The following is a 20,130-nucleotide window of genomic DNA, read 5'->3' as shown; positions in this document are numbered from 1 at the left end:
ATTATTGTGAATAAAGTAATTTATATATAACATAATATTTACATGGAACCTTGTTTTAAATTGTCAATCCTTAGATATAAAAGTTGAACATTTTATAAATTTTTAACTATACAAAATAATTGTAAAAATTTTAAATTTCACAAATTTTGTCAAAACTTTGAATGCTTTAATTGAATGTGCTTTATATGCACTTTAAACTTTAAATTAAAAAAAATCGTGCACATGTATTTTTAATATTTTGCAACTACTATTGTAAAGTAAAAGTATATAAGGGCCTTGCATTACAAAAACAAAAAAAAAAAAATGAAAACTGAAAATGTCCGTAAACTGCTCAAAAAGAGTCATAATGTTGTGGTTTATAGAAAATGAAAATATAATCATTCAGTGAAATGTTCATGTATCTATTTATTCGTTTTTGAATTACAAAAAAATAATAAAATCGCTACATGAGAAATCGCGTGAATATCCAATCTTGTAAAAATATGAACTTCAAACGCTCATAAAAATTTGACTTTTTTATAGATATTTTTTTTATAAAGGTAGATAACCTTATACGGAATCTTGTATTACATTTTGAAATCTTAGACTTAAAAAGAAAAATTTGCTTGTAGACATTTTTTTTTTGATAAAGGTAGGAAAACTTATGAGGAATCATGTATTACATTTTCATAACTTAAATTTAAATAGAAAATTTTTAAAATGTTATGGTGTATAGAAAATTATAGTATAAACATTCAATCAAAATTTCATGTTGTTCATTTTGTTTTTCACTGTGCTTTTGAAAACTACTCGAAAATTTTTACGATTGACTCAAAAGTATTAACTAGATTCACTTTCCTATCAGAAAAGATACTGTTGAAGAAAATCCGAGAACTTTTGCTGTCCTAAAATGTGATGACAGATAAAAAAGAAATTAAAAAATTAAAAAAAAAACATTACATTAAAATCAATACATTCATCGCTCCACTCAGAATCTATAATGGGAAAATTATTTTTAGATATAAATTCATAAAAATGTTTCTATTTATATCTAAGCTTTCAAAATGTAATATAAGATTATTTTTAAGTTTTGCTACATTTAACATAAAAAAGGTGGGCAAGTGGATGTCGCTCTGCTGTACTGTAGGTTACAAGTGGGTCACTGTATAATGGATGGTATTAAATTTGAATTCAATGATATATCATTGTATAAGAAAAACGATTCTGAGTGGAGACGATATGTCAGTCTAGGTATAAGACATATTATACACTTGTGTATGGTATTAAAAAAAAAATTGACCTATAATAAATTCCAAATTAATCATATCACAATATCCATTAGGTACATATAACGCGTTATACATCAACAACAAACCGTGATACTATCATCATAATATATCGATGAAAATATTACAAATTAGAAGTTTCAAGTGCCCACGAATAATATTATACAATCACAACAAAATAACTAAAATAGTTATTCTAGGTTTTTATGTAATTTCGTCCAAATTTGAACTTAAAATGACTATACAAATAAACTGTGCTTGTGTATTTTTTAGATTTTTTGGTAACCGAATTATCTATTTACATGTAATCTTGTTTTAAATTTTCAATCCTTAGCTATAAAAACTGAACATTTTATAATTTATTAATTACAATGGTTGATAATTTTCGAGATTTTGATAAATTCTGTCCAAATTTGATCTTTAAATGCTTATAAAAAAAAACTGTGCCTATGTATTTTCAATATTTTTCAACTGCTATTGTAAAAATATATCAGGAGTCTTGTATTAAATTTTTACACTTTTTGGCCCAACAGATAAAACTTTATTGATATTTATAGAAAAAAAAACTAAAAAAATTGAAAACTGAAAATGCCCGTAAACAGCTCAAAAAGTGTCAAAATATTTTCAAAATTGTATGGTGTATAGGAAATGCTAATATAAACATTCAGTGAAATTTTCATGTATCTACAGTTATTCGTTTTTGAATTACAAGAAAATAAGGAAATCGGTACATGAGAAATCGAGTGAATATCTAATGTTGTAAAAATATGAATTTAAAACGCTCATAAAAATTTAATTTGACTTTCTTGTAGAAATTTTTTTTTTGATAAAGTTAGAGAAACTTATGAGGAATCTTGTATTAGATTTTAAAATCTTAGATTTAAAAAGAAAATTTTTTATGAATTTCTAACTCAAAATAATTTGCAAATTTTCGTGATTTTTCCGTATTTTTTCAAGATTTAAACTTTAAACGTGTATAAAAAAAAACTGTGACTAAGGATTTTTAATTTTTTTTCATCTGCCTTTGAAACAATAACCTAGGAGCCTTCTATTAAATTTTCAAGCTTTTTTACCCAACAAATAAAATTTTATTGATATTTATAGAAAAAAAATTTAAAAAAACTGAAAACTGACAATGTCCGTAAACAGTTCAAAAAAAGTCAAATTATTTTCAAAATTGTATTGTGTATAGAAACTGCAAATATAAACAACCAGTGAAAATTTCATGCATCTACGGTCATTTGTTTTAGAGTTACACCAATAACCAAAATCGATTTTGTTAAAAATCGATTTTGCGTAAAAATTCCCGTTTTTCCTTAATTTTTCTTTTGTTTTTCACATCGCTTTTGAAAACTACTGGGAAATTAAAATTTTGACCTCCCCAATGCACCAACGATATTCACTTTCCCATCGAACAAGATACTGAAGTCGAAAATCGAAGCATTATTTCGACTACTTATCGTGTACACAGACACAAAAATAAAAAAATAAAAAAAAAATAAAAAAAAAAATAAAAAAAAAAATAAAAAAAAAAACACACATCATTGTAAAATCAATACATTCATCGTTTCACTCAGAATCTAAAAAACTTTACCGTAAATAAAATTAAAGTTTTCGGGCGTTTGAATTTATACATTGGATATTTACCAGTAAATTAACAAATTCTCATACAATTTTCTTATTTGTTCTTTCAAAAAAACTAATAACCGTTGTCCGTAGATACTTGAAATTTGCACCAAATGTTTATTTTATCATTTACTTGATAAAATTTTCAAAATATTTTGACTTGTTTACGGACATTTTAAATTTTTTAGTATTTTTTCTATAAATATCAATAAAAATGTATTCGTCGGGTTAAAAAGCTTAAACATGTAATACAAGGTTCCTGATATATAGTTACAACAGCAATTGAAAAATAATAAAAATACATGGACACGATTTTTTTAATAAGCATTTAAAATTCAAATTTTGACAAAATGTATCAAATAAAATTTTTTTTTTTATTATATTGAAATATATCTACAATCTATACAATTTTTTATGTACAATAAGTAGGTTTGATAATTGCCAGTAAAGTCGCGGTCGCACGATGATAGTAAAACGCGATAGTTACTATCATGAGAATATGTGATAGTACTATCACACTATCAAATGTGTTCACACAAGGAGTGTATGAAGGTGATAGTAAATTGTGCTAGTAGGTGGAAAATTGATATATAAGAAAAAAGAAAAAGATTTAATAAAAAAAGATGTACAAACACTACAATAGTATGATAGTACGGTAGTCGAGTGTCCGCACGATGATAATTACTATGACTATCGTGAAATCTACTATCACACTATCATGCACGCATGTCACTATCGATCTATTCGCACTACGACACTCTCTTGATAGCAGCTTTCACGATAGTAACTATCGCGTTTTACTATCATCGTGCGACCGCGGCTTAAAAATTATAGGGTTGACATGAATATTAAGATTAGGGAGGATACCAAGTGGTAATAACACCCTATCAAATTTATAAAATGTTCAACTTTTATAGCTAAGGATTAAAAATTTAAAACATGGTTAAGCAAAAAATCTAATCACATATTTTTTTTTTATAGTTTTGTAAAATTATTCAGATTTGGACGAAATTACATTTTAACTAACCTGTAAGAATAACGATATTTTAATTATTTTGTTGTAATTTAAAAATATTATTTGTGGGTACTTGAAACTTCATAAGTATATACAAATAATATTAATTCAACTTATAGACTACTGCGTTAGGTTAGGACTATATGCGTAGGTACATGGTCGTCCCCAGAAAATATTATTATACATCATTCTTTTTCATTAAATATAAATTTCAATCACCGTGGACATTCTCTATACCAAATTGTGTCAGTGCATTTTCAATAAATTTTTCTTTATTTGAATTTACTTTTTCTCTATCTACACTCAACATGCATATTCCATTCAGTCTATCATCACCCATCGTTGATCGTAACCATGTTTTAACACGCCTTATCAATGTACTAAAAGAACGTTCTGCTGTACAGCTTGTAGCCGGAAGAGACAAAAATATTTCCAAAGCAACAGCTATATTTGGAAAAAACGTACAGTTACAATTTAACAAATCGATAAAATCAATATCTTGGCAGTCCTTATTTTGCCAAAAACTGTACCAACTTTCCGCTTCAGCTTAGAGATTATCAATTTTATAGAAATCAGCAATTTTTTCAATGCTTTCAAAATACATTTTTTTTCTCCAAGTTTTTAAAAATGTTGGGGTGAAGATATTGTAGTAAAAATGCATTATCATTTTTTTATCAAAACGTTCTTTTATATAGATTGTAAAATTGAATCGATATATGGTATAAAAATTGAAACTCGGTAATAATCTTCACAACTCTCAGTTTCATAGTTCGCTCTTAGTGACTGTTTCTTTACCGTTCTTGGACGTGTAATGACAATATCTAAATCAATGTCCATATGTGCCTAAATGGACGACCATTTTCCAATTTAAGATCATTTTTATTAATGATAGTTTTCATAGATAGCCATCAGCCGTGCGTTGACATAATATGTTATGGAAACTTAGTAGACCTATTTTTAGAAGGTTAGTCATTAACGACCCATTTTGCAGGATTATGCAACTCAACCACTTTCTGTCACGAACGGAGTATACTTGCAATGAGCTAAAATGTAGTAACACCTCAGTAATGTACCTTTTTTGCCTATACAATTCGCCGGGCAACACATTCTGTTTGTGCGAAAAATTTAAGACAATTAATCCTTATCCATATATATATAAGAACGGGTATTTTTTGTGTTCCCATTTTTTGACGACGCTATTTAACTTTTTTCCAATTTTTTTGTCACAGAGTTGTTCCAAATACCTTCCTGCAAAGTGTCACTATACGTTACCCAATTTTCAAAATTTTGATTTTAAAGGGTTATATAAATCCAAATACCTTCCTGCACAGTGTCACTATACGTTACCTAATTTTCAAAATTTTGATTTTAAAGGGTTGAAATTGGTAAAAATAATTTTCTTTCCTTTGTTTCTAATCTTATACTCTGTATTCCATAATGATCTAAAAATAACAACAGTGCTTGTCGAAGTAAAATTGTATACATTTCATAAGCCGAATTATATAAATTGCATTATCAAAAAAATTTAAATTTAACTTTTACATTACTTTAACGATTAGTTAAAATGTATTTACTTTATGATTTTATATATATTTTCGAGATATACGCCGTAACGCCGAAACACGTAACACCGGATTTTAGGTGTGTTTATTTTTCCAGGGCGAAGTTGGGTGATACAGCTAGTAATAATATATATAACTTTATATGCTAGCTGTTTTAACTTTTATGGAATCAATCAAATAAACTAAATTAAAATAATATTTTTAATGTTTTTTTTAAATTTTATTTTACTTTTTAATTTATTTTTAATAATTTTATGTTTTTTTTCTGTAAATGAAACTTAAAATTTAAATGTTTACTATTGCCCATTAATTTTACAACTCATATTTTAAATTACTTTGACACACATAATTCATATCTCTAATAATAATAATAATTTATAAATTCAATTTTAATCAATTATTCAAGATTTTTTTATTTAGTTGTTTTAGATTCTGATTGATGTGTTTTTTTTTTATTTTACTTTTTTATTTTTGTGTCCGTACACACTACACAATAAGTAGTCAAAATAATGCTTAGATATTTTCAACTTCAGTATCTTGTTCGATGGGAAAGTGAATATTGTTGGTGCGTTAAGGAGGTCAAATTCTCAATAATTTTCAAAAGCGCCGGGAAAAACAACATACAAATTAAAGAAAAACGGGAATTTTTAAGCAAAATTGGTCTTCCACAAAATCGATTTTCGTTTTTGGTCCAACTCTAAACCAAATAATGAACGTATATAAATGAAATTTTCACTAGTCGTTTATATTTGTATTTTCTATACACGATAAAATATTTTGAACTGTTTAAACAGAACATTTTCTGTTTCCAATATTATTAATCTTTTTTTCTATGAATATCAATAAAACTTTATTTGTTGGGTAAAAAAGCTTGAAAATTTAATACAAAGGCTCCTACTAAATTGTTACAATGACATTTGAAAAATATTAAAAATCCTTAGTCACAGGTTTTATTTATAAGCATTTAAAATCCCGAAAATTACTTTGAAACTATTTTGAGTTGAGAATTTATAAAAAATTTTCTTTTTAAATCTAAGATTTGAAAATATAATACAAGATTCCTTATAAGTTTGTCTACCTTTATATAAAAAAAAGGCCTACAAGCAAAAAAAATTAAATATTTTTGAGCGTTTGAAGTTCATATTTTTACAATATTGAATATTCACTTGATTTCTCATTTAGTGGTTTTGTTATTTTGTTGTTATTCAGAAATGAATAACTGTAGATACATGAATATTTTACTTAATGTTTAAATTTTCATTTTAAAATTTTGAAAATATTTTGACTCTGAGCTGTTTACGGACATAGTCAGTTTTCAATTTTTTGTCTATAAATATCAATAAAATGTTATTGGTTGGGTAAAAAAGCGTGAAAATTTAATGCAAGGCTTCTGATATATTGTTATCAGATTTACAATAAAACAATGGTGAAATGGTACTCAAATTATTATTTTAAGTATACTAAAATATAAAGGATGAAATTCTGCAAATTTTGATGGTAATAACTCGAAAAACGTATTTTTTGAGTTGTGTCACTATTTTTATTTTAGGGGTGTGAATTATGTATAATTATTGGTTTGATTTATGGTGGTGAGGGTTTACTTTACATTTTTTATGCGTTACATTAATTTACTTATTGTGCCCGAGTATTATTTAACTTCTTCGGCGCCATTTGTTTTTTAACAACGTTGGCTCTTGGCAAAATAGCAACTCAAACCATGATATAACTGTATGTGACACACTCAGTCTATGATATAAAATATTATAGGTATGCAATATGCATCGAGAATTTAAAAATCTGCTTCGTTTGGCGTTTACCACAATATAGATTAATTTTAAATAGTATTATCACTCTATCATTCTGTGCCCATACCTGTGATTTTGGCGGTTTTATATGAAACTATTTCGTTCTTTCGTATCTCATTAGTGGTTATCAACCCAGGTAAAAAAAAACAATTTTACATTTTACCCCTTGTGGTTGGGACTTGGGAGGATAATATACTAATACCCCCCCCCCCCCTTCCATTCTCTGTATGTAAGTTTGTAACACGGGCATTTGTAAGTACGGCATATAGCTTAGTATAATTTTCTTACTCTTTGGGTCGTTTGTTTAATTTTTAATGGATGGTATATTATACTGACTACTATTATATTATTATTATGTTCATGGACAGCATGCAACATTTCGTATTATAATTATTATTTTCCATACACGCGATTCGGATGCTTGTAAAATATTCAACTCTGCGTGACGACTATATATATCGGGCACAGACATAATTACCTATATTATGTATCTATGACCTATGTTGTAAATAAATAAATTAATCGATATAGTAAGTATCCAGCACGATTTAAGATAGTACTATTTTAAATCGTGGTAGCCAGCACAGAATAAAGTAGAATAATGTAGTTACCTACATGTTCTATGATAAGTGGTGACGACTAAATGACGACCTAAGGGCAGCGTTGGGTAAATTACCTTTAAAAAGTAATGCAATTACGTTACTCGTCACTTCAAATATTTTTATTTATATTACATTTGCGTTACCTGAAATTTTTTTTGACACGTTACATTGCTTTTTCATTAATAAAGTGCGTTACAAATAACGTTACTTTTTTTTATCATTTTTTTTAAAAATCATATTCAATTCATATGATTAAGTATATATTTTACAATCATAGACCTAGTGATAATAGACCTATTATAGTATTATGTACAAATGTACGGGCTATATGTCATAAGTCATAAATCATAATTAATTTTTATTACATTTCATTTTTAAACCGAACTCTTTTCTTTCTGCTAATAAAGTGATAACATTATTCCTGGAATGTTAAGTAATATTGTTAAATATTATCGGAATCAAAAATAAATATAATTGGTTTTTAATTTTTCTGGCATATCTTATCGGTTTGTTTTTGTAATACATTCAAAACTATTATTTTAACGACGTGGAAAATAACGCGTTATAGTGCGTTACTTCATATCAATTACTTTTCAAAAGTAATTTTGTTACAATTGCGTTACTTTAAGTAAAATGTAATGAAATTACTGCTGCGTTACTGAATAAGTAATTGCGTTACGTTACTACCCAACACTATTGCTGGGGCCTGGGGTAGCGTTACCCTGGCACCCAAACGGAAAATTTGATTTTTCTTGGGGAAATATTTAGGTAAAAATTCTTAAATTTTTGGTACAAATTATAGTACAATTAAGGCGCCTTGTGCCGATACTATTTTGTCCTCATATAAATACACTCTGCGGGAATAACGACCGCCCTGTAGAATAAACCAAATTTCATATTTTTTTTTTAATTATGAACTAACTAATTTTTAACTAGATGGAAATATTCTACAGCCCACATCGATCTCTTTTTTCAATATTTTATTCCAAACTTTATAATATGTCTAAGAAAATACAAGACTAAAAATATTTTTTTTACAATTTTTTTAATACAATTATTTAAAAATAAAATACAAAATCAGAGATCGTTGCGGGCTGTAGGAAGTCTTCTTCTATCAGATAAAAAAATAATCATCAAAATCCGACAATTCTACAAAGCTCGAGAGTTATTCCCGTAAAGTTATTTTTTGCGATATAATATACCCCATTAACCCCCCCCCCCCCCCTTAAATATATATCGGATAGTAGATTAATGGAAAAGTCTTATAATTGAGGTCGCAACAAAAATACAAAATTTCATTTTCAAATTTTATAGAATTGTGGAAAATTTGAAAAACTGGCACCGGGACCCTTCAAATATTCGAACATTGGGGTGGCAGGGTATAACCCACCTAAGGTCGTCAACAACTAAATGAACCATTTAATAACAAGAAAAATTATTAACAATTAACAAGCCTGCAAAACGTTATTCCTAAATTTTGTATCAACAAAAAATATAAAGATATTAAACATTGTATAAATTTATATAAATATAAAATCCAAATTCACTAGCTATTGAAGCAGAATTTTCACTATGGCAGACAATATGGACCAAGATTTTTGAAAAAGATAGGTCATCAAACGTTTTTAACGCGTTGTCCCAGTGCAATTTAAATTTTTTTCGTCAATTTCTTACTTATTAAATGTGTCAAGAACTTTTCTGGTATCAACATCAACACTAAAACTTTTCAACTTTTCAACTTTAAACCGCCTCAAAACTTTTATAATACTATTATAATCATAGTATATTATGTCTTAGCGCTTTCTATAATAATAATATAATAGGTAACTGATATTTGAGACTTGAACAATTGATTACTGTATTTACTGGTGGTCGGTGGAAGACCAATGACGTCATGACGACAAATCATGTAAGGCTGTATGACACATAATATTATTAAAATTTAAAACCATTTTATTATGTAAGATATTATGATGTATATATTTGCATACCTATTGCACTTTTTTAGTACTGTCTGTCTGTCTTATTAAATATTTACTGATAACGACAACAACGTAAAAAACACGTACTACGATAGAATAAAATAAAACGAAACACACCGTGATATTTTGTCGTTTGTGTGACCGTGTTCCGTAGTGGAGGGGGCGGCGGCTTTATCAATAATTCTTACTGTTATCGATATCGAGTCGACCTCCACCGTCGGCCACACGCCGATGCTTATTGCAGCTCGTCTAATGTCTATATAGTTGTCTATGCTCGAAGTTCAAAAATAAAAAAAAAAAAACGATTACTCCAAGAACGCCGATAAAAGAAATTATACATTTGTATACCATGGCCGTTGGCTAAGCAACGCGTTATTTCCTTAATAATAAAAGGGTGCACATACTTCGTCCACGGTATACATTGCACACGTACGGACTTTACCATGTCGGTTCGAGGCGATGTCAACAACGATGGAGGTGGCGTCCCCGAGCACGGTTGGAAAGTGGATTTCGATCACCAGTTCCCCGATCCCAGAACGCCGTCTTACTTGCCGAGGATCAAGCAGATATTGCAGTTATTACCGCTGATCGTTAGGTAAAATTAATTCGAATGTTTCGTAGGCTACGTCTGGCCGGAAAACCTGCAGACTGGTTTGGGCCCCTGCATTTGTTTTAGTGCTCATGATTTTTTTTATTTTTTTTTTTTTATTATCATTCCCCAAACAATACTTGGATAAGAATTAATTGGTGTCCACCTTATAATTTAAAATCTAAACCACTAACCAGTTACAGTGTCTAATGATCATTTTGAAATTTCACTTTCAAAACTTGACACAGAGTATCTTTGGTTACTGTGCACCAACCGCATAGGTGTAACTAGGGTTAATTTTTTGGAGGGCTAAAATTTTATCAGCAGCACAGACCGCAGGAGATTCATCCCCGGGGGGCTCCTACCTCAACTAAAATACCGGGTGGCTACTAACAATACACAAATCAATTCATATAAAACAAACTAAGTAGTAAATTATACAATATTAATTAAAATTATAAATAATTATACACCTACCACGACACATTTTTAATTCAACTTTTACTCCAATACAAAATGTACGTATAAAGTACCTAATATCAATCGTATAAAATAATGTTAAACCAATACTAATTTTCTATTAGTTGCTGAAAATGTTTAAATAATTGTTTTTGTGTCAAGAATATAAGTTACATTTCAATATTTATACCATATTAATAAATTTGAAAATCGTTCTTTTCTCAATGTCTCATTGTTCTCTAACAAGCTTTTAATCGCCGCATTGAAGAAAATGAATATTTGCAGGTTAGGTTGGCAACAAGCTATTTTTCTTATTACCAAAAAGCATAATTCATAATGAGTTGATGAAATATTTTTTTATTTAAATGTGAATAAAATTTGAGATTTTTTTAATTTGAAAAAAAATTTTCCAATTTCTATACCAAATTTTTATTTGTTATAAAATAAAAACAAATTTTTAAATTAAAAAAAACCTTGAATTTTGTTCACTATAAAAAAAAATTATTTTATCAACTTGTTATGAATTATAATATTTGGTGATAAGAAAAATAGCTTGTTTAAAATTAAATAAAATGTTTATATTGATGAATGATGATATTAAACATAAAGGGTATAGATACAAATTAAAAAGTAAAACTTACTAAAAATTTGTATACATTTTTGTATAGTTAGGTAGGTTCTTTCAAATAATAATAAAATAAGTACTTACACCTTATGTTGATATTTTTTATAAAAACATAGATGATTTTTTTTTTTTGTTAATATTCTTAACTCTTAAGAGAATGAACACGGGCATTTATTGTCTCTGTCTTACAAGTGCTTAACATAGCAAATTTACGCTCAGCAGGTCATGTTTTACTTTGTTATTTTAAAAATTAGACTGTATTGATTATGAAACTTGATAATAAGAACATTATCTATTTTGTATGTGGGGTTTTTTATGATAGTTAATTTTTTTAGTAAGTTATGATCATTTTTAATTTATGCTATATTATACAAGCAAGACTTGCTAAAAAATTTAACCATTGTAAAAAAACCCACATACAAAAACAGATAATGTTCTTACTATCAAGTTTCATAATAGTTTGATTCATTCTAATTTTTAAAATAACAAATCTAAATCTATTTGTGCCTATGAATTTGTTCACTTACATAAACAAAAAAATAATGTATTTTGTAGGAAGTCATATTCTTTTTTATTCTCTTATTTCTTCACATCTAATGTATAATGATGTTTTATTATATTTTTATACTAAGCAATACATTTAATTTAAACTATTAAATTTCATACTTTGTCTTATATAACTAAAAAAATTGATGTTTTCATTGAAAAAAATGTTCATTAACTAGGTATACCATTGATTATATAGTGTACTAAGTGTTATCGAATTATTATAAATTAATTATTATTGATTTGACATTTGAATGATCCCTGGAATGACCTTATAAAATAGTGTACTTATAAAATAATGATCTGGGATCATTTATAAAAAGTGGTATTATGTAATAAAAAATATTCATAGATCAAATTAGATTAACCTCAAGATCTACTTAATTTATATTAATATTACTAATATTAGTAATTAAACAATTAATTTTCAGTTAACTTATTAGGTACTAACTATAATTTAGTTACATTATTTATATTATGGCTATAATCAGAGTCGGACTGGCCCAGACCACCGAGTGGCGTATTTAGGAACTTTTTATAGAGGGGGTCTAGTTAATTTTCCAAATTCATATAAGTGGGGGCTCCGCTACAGAATATATTAATATATATACTAGATGTTAAGATGGATATTTATGAGGCCAAAAGGGGATCTGGACCGCAAATACGCCACTAGTCCAACCGCTAGTCGGCAATTGGGGACGGAGCTCTGGCCTAATTATGGTATTGGCATAGGCGTGCGCACGGGGGGACCATTCACCAAAAACGACAAGGGTCCTAATTATTAATTAAGTGTAAATTAAATTAATGAAATTATTGACGAATTCAAAAATGTTGTTCCTTTTAAATGTCGATTATCATTATAAGATTGTATATCTATATATTGTTATGTAATATTTATTAGTATGAATAATAAAATAAAATAAATATTTTTAGTGTATTTGATATCTTTAAAACATTTGTCTGTATCTATAATTGTTTTCAAAATTATTGTGGGCCCTAATTTTTAGTGTGCACCCCCGGAACCAAAAGTCTGCGCATGCCTATGGGTATAGGGGTCCCCTAAATTTATATTATATAACATACATTTTCACTGTATAAAGATATTTTAAGTAACCGACTAATCAATTTTAAAAAATGAAATATTACCAAATGGTTGGTCAAATTTATTATTTTTATTGTTAACATATCATTATAATAATTTTTTCTAGGTATGTATTTTACATGCTATCATGTTTTTTAAAAGGCCAGAAACCAATAATGGATTTTCTATTTCCAATTAAGTCAAAGCACATGTACGGTAAGAATTTTTATTGTTAAATATTTATATCTTTACAATTATTAATTAAACAGTTTGGTTAAAGCTTGTTAGTAAAATAATGATAATAAGTAATAACAATTTATTTTGATTATTTTATATTTTTAGGTGTACCTTTGGGTGGTATTGGAGGTGGAACAATAGGCCGTGGATTTAAAGGAGAGTTTTGTCGTTATCAAGTTGTGCCTGGCATGTACGAGTATGAATCGGTTCAAGCAAACCAGTTCATTGTAAATATTCAAAATACCGAAAATATTACTGTATACAATAATGTTCTGTCATGTTTGAAGTAAGAGCAAATGTGCACTATTCATATTATATTATGTATATAAAATTAATTTAACCATTTAATTTTGTACATTAAACATTTTAGGTGTGACAACAAAACATTGTACAGTTGGAAATGGGATTTTCCATCAAATCAATGTAAGTATACCGGTCTCTATCCAAGATCATGGACCGAATATTTAATTCCAGAATTTCATATCAAACTCATTTGTAAACAAATTTCACCCATTATTCCACATAACTATAAAGTATGTAATACCGTTATATTTTATTAAGCTTTTTTTAGTATATGTATATCGATATAACCTAATATTGTTATAGGATAGTTGTATCCCGGGTGGTGTTTTCATATGGACAGTAGAAAATAATAGCGATGAACAATATTCAATAAGCTTAACATTTACATTTGCAAGTGGTAACGGCATTTCATCATATAATTCAGGTTATTACAATAGTATATATTTTTAAAATTAATATATCAAAATCTAATTTAAGTCATACAAATTGATTTGTGGTAAATAGAAAAATATGTTATATTAATTCTTAACTACCATAAAGCCTCTATTAAATATACTTTCTCTGTAATAAATGATAATACTTTTATTTCACTCATACATTTTGATATTTCTAATACGTAAGTAGTAAATATTATTTAGAGATTACACGACTATTGCTTGATAAATGGTACAAAATAGTTATTTCCTATAAATATTTTGTTTTACTGTAATATAAATATTATTAATTTCTCATTTTATAATTACTTTATTTTGTTTTAATTCTTTAGACGAACCTAGCTGTGAACCATTCAACTTAAACAAAGATGGTACTGAGGTTGCTGGTTCACTGATACACAATTGTTTTAAAGAAATGAAATGTACCTATGTTATCGGTGGATTAATAAAAGTAATTAAACTAAATGTTCAAGTATTTGATGTATAATTTTGAAATTAATAAACATTTTTACTATAGGAAGGTGCAGCTTTCAGTCAATTAAATTTTGATCCAAAAGGCAATGGTATGACCATATCAAAAAGCTTACATTTATTTGGAGAGTTGAGAGATATGCAATTAGGGCCTAGTAATATGTACAGTAAGTAAAACATATCTAATACCACATGAACAAACATTGAATGGATAAATAAATAAATATTAATTTTTTATATCCTTTTAGTGAGAAATGAAGAAGTGGCTAGTGCAGTTTGTTTAAAACAATGTTTACTCCCAAACACATCAATGACTTATGAATTTGGATTATTTATAGATATGCCTAAAATTAAATTTCCTAAATCAAAAACAGAATATTTCAGGTAAATTATATCTAATTTATATTATTATCAAATATATTTAAGAATACTAAAAGCATAATATTTAAGGTACTATACTAAGTTTTTTGACAATAATGGAACAGCTGGTCCCGAAATAATGCATTATTCAATGCAAAATTTTAAAAAGTGGGAACAAGAAATTGAAAAATGGCAAAATCCAATTTTAAATAATCCGTAAGTACATAATATAAAAACCTAATGACCGTTTATAATTATTTATTTACAAATAATAACATTGTGTTAATTTAATTTTGTTAAGGTTATCTTACATTATTACATGATCTTTATTAATTAAGTATTTTGATTTCTATTTAAAAATGATGATATTAATTTATCAAATATACAATTTAAGGACATTGCTCATTGATCGTTATGTTTTTGCAGCTTATATAGTTATATATAATCTTATAATAATATATTTTACTTATAGATCATCTAAAATAATATTAAAAATTTTTTTTTGATTATTTTTATTACTAATATATTTACAAAATCATATAATAAACTCATTATTTGAAAAAAATCTTATTAATGATATTAAGGAGTAGTCCAAAATAATATGTTTACCATTATTTATGTTAATAATATTATTCATCTGTGATTAACGATACTCACCAATTGTGTTGGTGACACCTGCTACATATGTTGTCTCCGTCTTACACACGTACAATATAGAAAATTGTTCGCTCAGTAGTTCACGTTCAGCTCCGTTAGTTTAAAAATTATAGTGAATTATTGACATCTTATAAAATTTAAAGGTAAAATTATTACCTAGGTGCTTAGGGTATTTTATAGACTTTTTATTATATTTTAATTTTAAAGCGAGTTATACCTAAGTACTTTAAAATTGTAAATTGTTTGTACATCTTAAAATAATCATAACTTGCTCTAAAATTAAAATATAACAAAAAGTGTGTGATTTACCCTTGATAAAAATGTTACCTTTAAATTTTATAAATGTCAATAATTCACTCTAATTTTTAAAAATTAGTTTAAACTAACAGAGCTAAACTTGATCTGCTGAACGTACAATTTGCTATGTCATACGTGTGCTAGACGGAAACTACATTGCCACGTCCTCTTAAAGTTATAAACCTAATTTTTTATGTCACCCACTGGTTGTTAATTAACTTTAATTTTTTCTATTTAAATTATATTTGTTTTATTTGACTTTTCATGTACAATACATAATATATTTTCATGACGAGTAACTGAAAATGGATATGAGATATTATATATTAAATACATAATATAAACATTAATTAATTAATTTAAAAAATGTCATGCAAGTATTCTTGTCTCTATCTTATAAACAACAGCACGTTTAAACAGCTACACTTAAAAACTATTGAATTCACAGAATAATCAGTATAATAATTGTATATGTACAATGTACTCATACATTTGGGTTCATTATTGAAGTTGGATAATAAGTTTAACTAACCGCTCATAAAAAAAGACTAGATTGATGAACATGTACAACTATTGGTCATATTACCGAGATTTTGCTGTTTTTTGTATTGTGTATTTAATATTTATTAACAATTTTCTTTATTATTATTTTGATTTCAGATTATTACCTGACTGGTATAAAAGTGCTATATTCAATGAAGTATATTTTGTCGCTGATGGCGGAACTATTTGGTTCTTACCTCTCAAAGAAGATTATGAACGGTTAGATGTCACAGATCCAAGATATCAATATGGATATTTTGGGTATTTGGAAGGTCATGAGTATCGAATGTACAATACATATGATGTACATTTTTATGCATCTTTTACATTAGCAAAACTGTGGCCTAAACTACAGGCATGTATTCAATACAAGTTTAGAGATACAATTGATAATGCATTGAATATTACTAGAAAACACTTGTCCTGTGGTACCAGAGGTCTACGGAAATATAAATATAGTGTACCACATGATCTAGGTGATCCAGGTTTGTTTTAATTAATTAATTATTTTTCATTAAAAGGTATTTGTTTCATGAATTATTATGTTGTTTTTTTGATAGAGGAGGACCCTTTTAACTTGGTGAATGCTTATTTAGTACACAATGTATCAGAATGGCGTGATCTTAATTTAAAATTTGTTTTGCAATGCTACAGAGATTACACTATGTTTGGTGATAACAAGTATTTGGCTGATATGTATCCACAAGTAATTCAATTTAAATATTTATCTAAACAGTTTATTTTTACTGATATGAAAATAAAATATTTTGTGTTGTATGTTGTACACTTGTATTTACAATGAATTTAAATAAATAATAATTTACTTATATTATATAGATAAAAAATGTGATGGAGAAATCATTGTCTTGGGATACTGATGGGGATGGAATGATTGAGAATTCTGGAACTGCCGATCAAACTTTTGACACATGGATAATGACTGGCATCAGGTAATAATAATTTTATAAAAATAATAGGAAATTCATTTACTTGATGAAAAAAATTTTTCTTAAAAATGTTCAAAATATTTCTTGTATATTCAAATATTTTTGTATCTTTTTATAAGAACATCTTAACGTTAGGGACTAGGGTACAGATCAGATTAATATCCACCCAATTATCTAACAGTGTGATTGGACATTTTTAAGGGAACAATTTTTTATTTTAATTTAAATTAAATTTAAGTAGTTAGTAAATAGTATAAATAGGTATAAATAATACATCTCAAATATCTATGATTGTTCATTTTTGAATTACAACAGAAAAAAACAAAATTGATTTTTATCAAAATCGTGTGTTTTGTTAATAAACCCATTTTTCCATTATTTTTCGATAGTTTTATCTAATTATTGAAAAAGTACTGCAGATTTCCTAATTTTGATATCCTATAATATTAACTACATCAAATTTAATAAATTTGAACTTGAGTTTTAGATATTTTACAATATTTATGTTTTTAGTGCTTATTGTGGAGGTTTATGGTTAGCTGCTCTTTATTGTACTGTTCAGATATCAAATATTCTTAAACATGAAGATATCAGTGAAAAATATTCGACCATATTAAATAAAGCCAAGGAATCATTTAATGCTGCTTTGTGGAATGGTAATTTGGTTTAAGTTGTTATCATATTAACCTTAAAAGCATTGAATTTTGTGGTGGTCAAATAATTTTGTAATTTATTTATGATCTACAAAGCTCAAGATAGATAAGTGTACTATGAGGTGTACAATGTAAGGCCTCAAAGATATAATGAATGTACAGGGTAAACTCTGGAACTAATTATCAGATCTTTTTGATTTTTTTTTTAAACAAAAGAGTATGTCAGAGAGAAAATTTCTATGAAAGAAAATTTTCGGAAAATCCACCGAAAAAGTAGGAAATCTGGATGTCAAAAATACAATAGTGGCGCTATCTGTCCAAAAACAAAAATAAACTAAATAATAAAATTTGAATTTAGTTGATTGTTACAGATTAAAATAATAATACTGTATTATATATTGGTTGCTTTTGGTCAATCGGGCATGTTGATTTGTTATTTTTTTTATTATTATTATATTTTGTCAATATCTAAATAAATTAATGTTTGTGGGTAGATTAGACCTCTGGGAAGAAGATAGGCTAATTTAAAAAAGGGTTTAAATGGTTTTTTTTTATTCACCGGATTTAAGTACGGTTAGGTTAGGATTTTGTATAAATTGATTATATTAATCCACCGTAGGTGGAATTAAGTAAAAACGACAAACTTGTTATAACTTTGATACTTAAGAGTTAAATCATACACTTACGTACAAACAGCACAGGGTCCGCGATCTACTGCAGGTAGATTGCCTACCTGATAATATACAGCTATGAATCAGAATTTTTATTACGGGCAACAGAAAAGTTAAGATAAATTTTGAACACCATACACCGAATATTAAACAACGAATCTAATAAATATTGAGTCATATAGAGTTGGTATATTTAACGGGCAATGAAGTGCACAGGATCAGCTAGTATATTATATACGGTTAGTCTTTGTTTGGATTAATATTGGTAGAAAGTTAAATGGTGTTTACAATAGACAATGGTGTCAAGTGTATTTTTAATGATTTAACAGAACCTTCCTTGTTGTCATTTAAAAATGGGAAGAATAAAAGGTTAGATTATGATAAAACTAATAAATATGTGTAAGATTAATTGAATATTTAAAAAAATTATGTATTTATTTTAAAATAATGTTCCTACTGTAGTGTATTATTTTTAATTACAATACTTCATTACAACAATAAATAAACATATAACTATCATCTACATTCTATAAGGAAAAATTTAAACTAGATGTTTTATCTTATATAATATTAAGTTAAAAATTGGTTAATATTTATTTGTCACAATTTTTAGTAGAATATTTGATAATCTGTATATTATTAATTGTTTATCACATGTGTATAATTTAATATTTTGATACTTAAATAATTATAAATATACTTAACATTTTGTTATAGAATACTGAACAGAATTAGAATGTTAGTACATTTATTTTTTCAGGTGAATATTTCAATTTTGATTCGTCTGGTCAGCATCATTCAAAATCAATTATGGCTGATCAATTGTGTGGGGAATGGTATTTGAAATGTTGTGGTGTAAACGAAGAGGTAATGGATGATACAAGCGGTTTCAGTTTTAATATGTACATTTTTATCAAATAATTATGTTTTTATTTTAGGTACTCCCAGTTGATAGAGTCAAAAAAGCTCTTCAGACAATTTACAAGATGAATGTACTTGGGTTCAATGATGGAAAAATGGGAGCTGTGAATGGCATGATGCCTGATGGAAATCCAGACATGTTTTCGGTGCAAAGTGAAGAAGTTTGGACAGGAGTTACATATGCTTTGTCCTCTTTAATGATCGCACACGTTAGTTTTATATTGTGAATTATAGTATTACGATGAAGTACATTATGTTAATGATAAACATTTGTTCATAGGGTTTACGTGATGAAGGTTTTAATACAGCCAAGGGTATTTATAATACTGTTTATAATAATATAGGCATGGCGTACCAGACACCAGAAGCTATTTATTCTAAAAATGCATATCGCTCTGTTGGTTATATGAGACCCCTGAGTATATGGTCTATTCAAACTGCATTGGATAATTTAAACAAAGACTAACTACTAAGATAGT

At 27.1% G+C, this 20,130-nt stretch overlaps 1 protein-coding gene across 1 annotated transcript; it reads left to right on the top strand.

The window, feature by feature from the left end:
- Positions 1 to 10,033: 10,033 nt before the first annotated feature.
- LOC132948446 (non-lysosomal glucosylceramidase) lies at positions 10,034 to 20,117 on the top strand. The gene is made up of 16 exons (XM_061018899.1): positions 10,034 to 10,452; positions 13,285 to 13,373; positions 13,500 to 13,680; positions 13,765 to 13,927; positions 14,001 to 14,121; positions 14,464 to 14,582; positions 14,649 to 14,769; positions 14,851 to 14,986; positions 15,053 to 15,178; positions 16,577 to 16,944; positions 17,020 to 17,165; positions 17,297 to 17,409; positions 17,920 to 18,062; positions 19,491 to 19,597; positions 19,669 to 19,860; positions 19,932 to 20,117. The coding sequence occupies exons 1-16, from the start codon at positions 10,301 to 10,303 to the stop codon at positions 20,115 to 20,117; spliced, it is 2,463 nt and encodes an 820-aa protein (XP_060874882.1). The 5' UTR covers positions 10,034 to 10,300.
- The last annotated feature ends 13 nt before the right edge of the window (positions 20,118 to 20,130 follow it).

The sequence above is a fragment of the Metopolophium dirhodum genome, chromosome 7 (assembly GCF_019925205.1).
Source record: "Metopolophium dirhodum isolate CAU chromosome 7, ASM1992520v1, whole genome shotgun sequence".
Classification (NCBI taxonomy): domain Eukaryota; kingdom Metazoa; phylum Arthropoda; class Insecta; order Hemiptera; family Aphididae; genus Metopolophium; species Metopolophium dirhodum.
This window is presented reverse-complemented; position numbering and strand designations above follow the sequence as displayed.

What these genes read in the sequence shown, in the direction of transcription:
- LOC132948446 (XM_061018899.1), top strand. Translation starts at nt 10,301, where the DNA reads ATGTCGGTTCGAGGCGATGTCAACAACGATGGAGGTGGCGTCCCCGAG. An exon ending in CATTTCATCATATAATTCAG is followed by an intron (nt 14,122 to 14,463) that starts GTTATTACAATA and finishes TTAATTCTTTAG; the next exon opens with ACGAACCTAGCTGTGAACCA. An exon ending in CCTCTTTAATGATCGCACAC is followed by an intron (nt 19,861 to 19,931) that starts GTTAGTTTTATA and finishes ATTTGTTCATAG; the next exon opens with GGTTTACGTGATGAAGGTTT.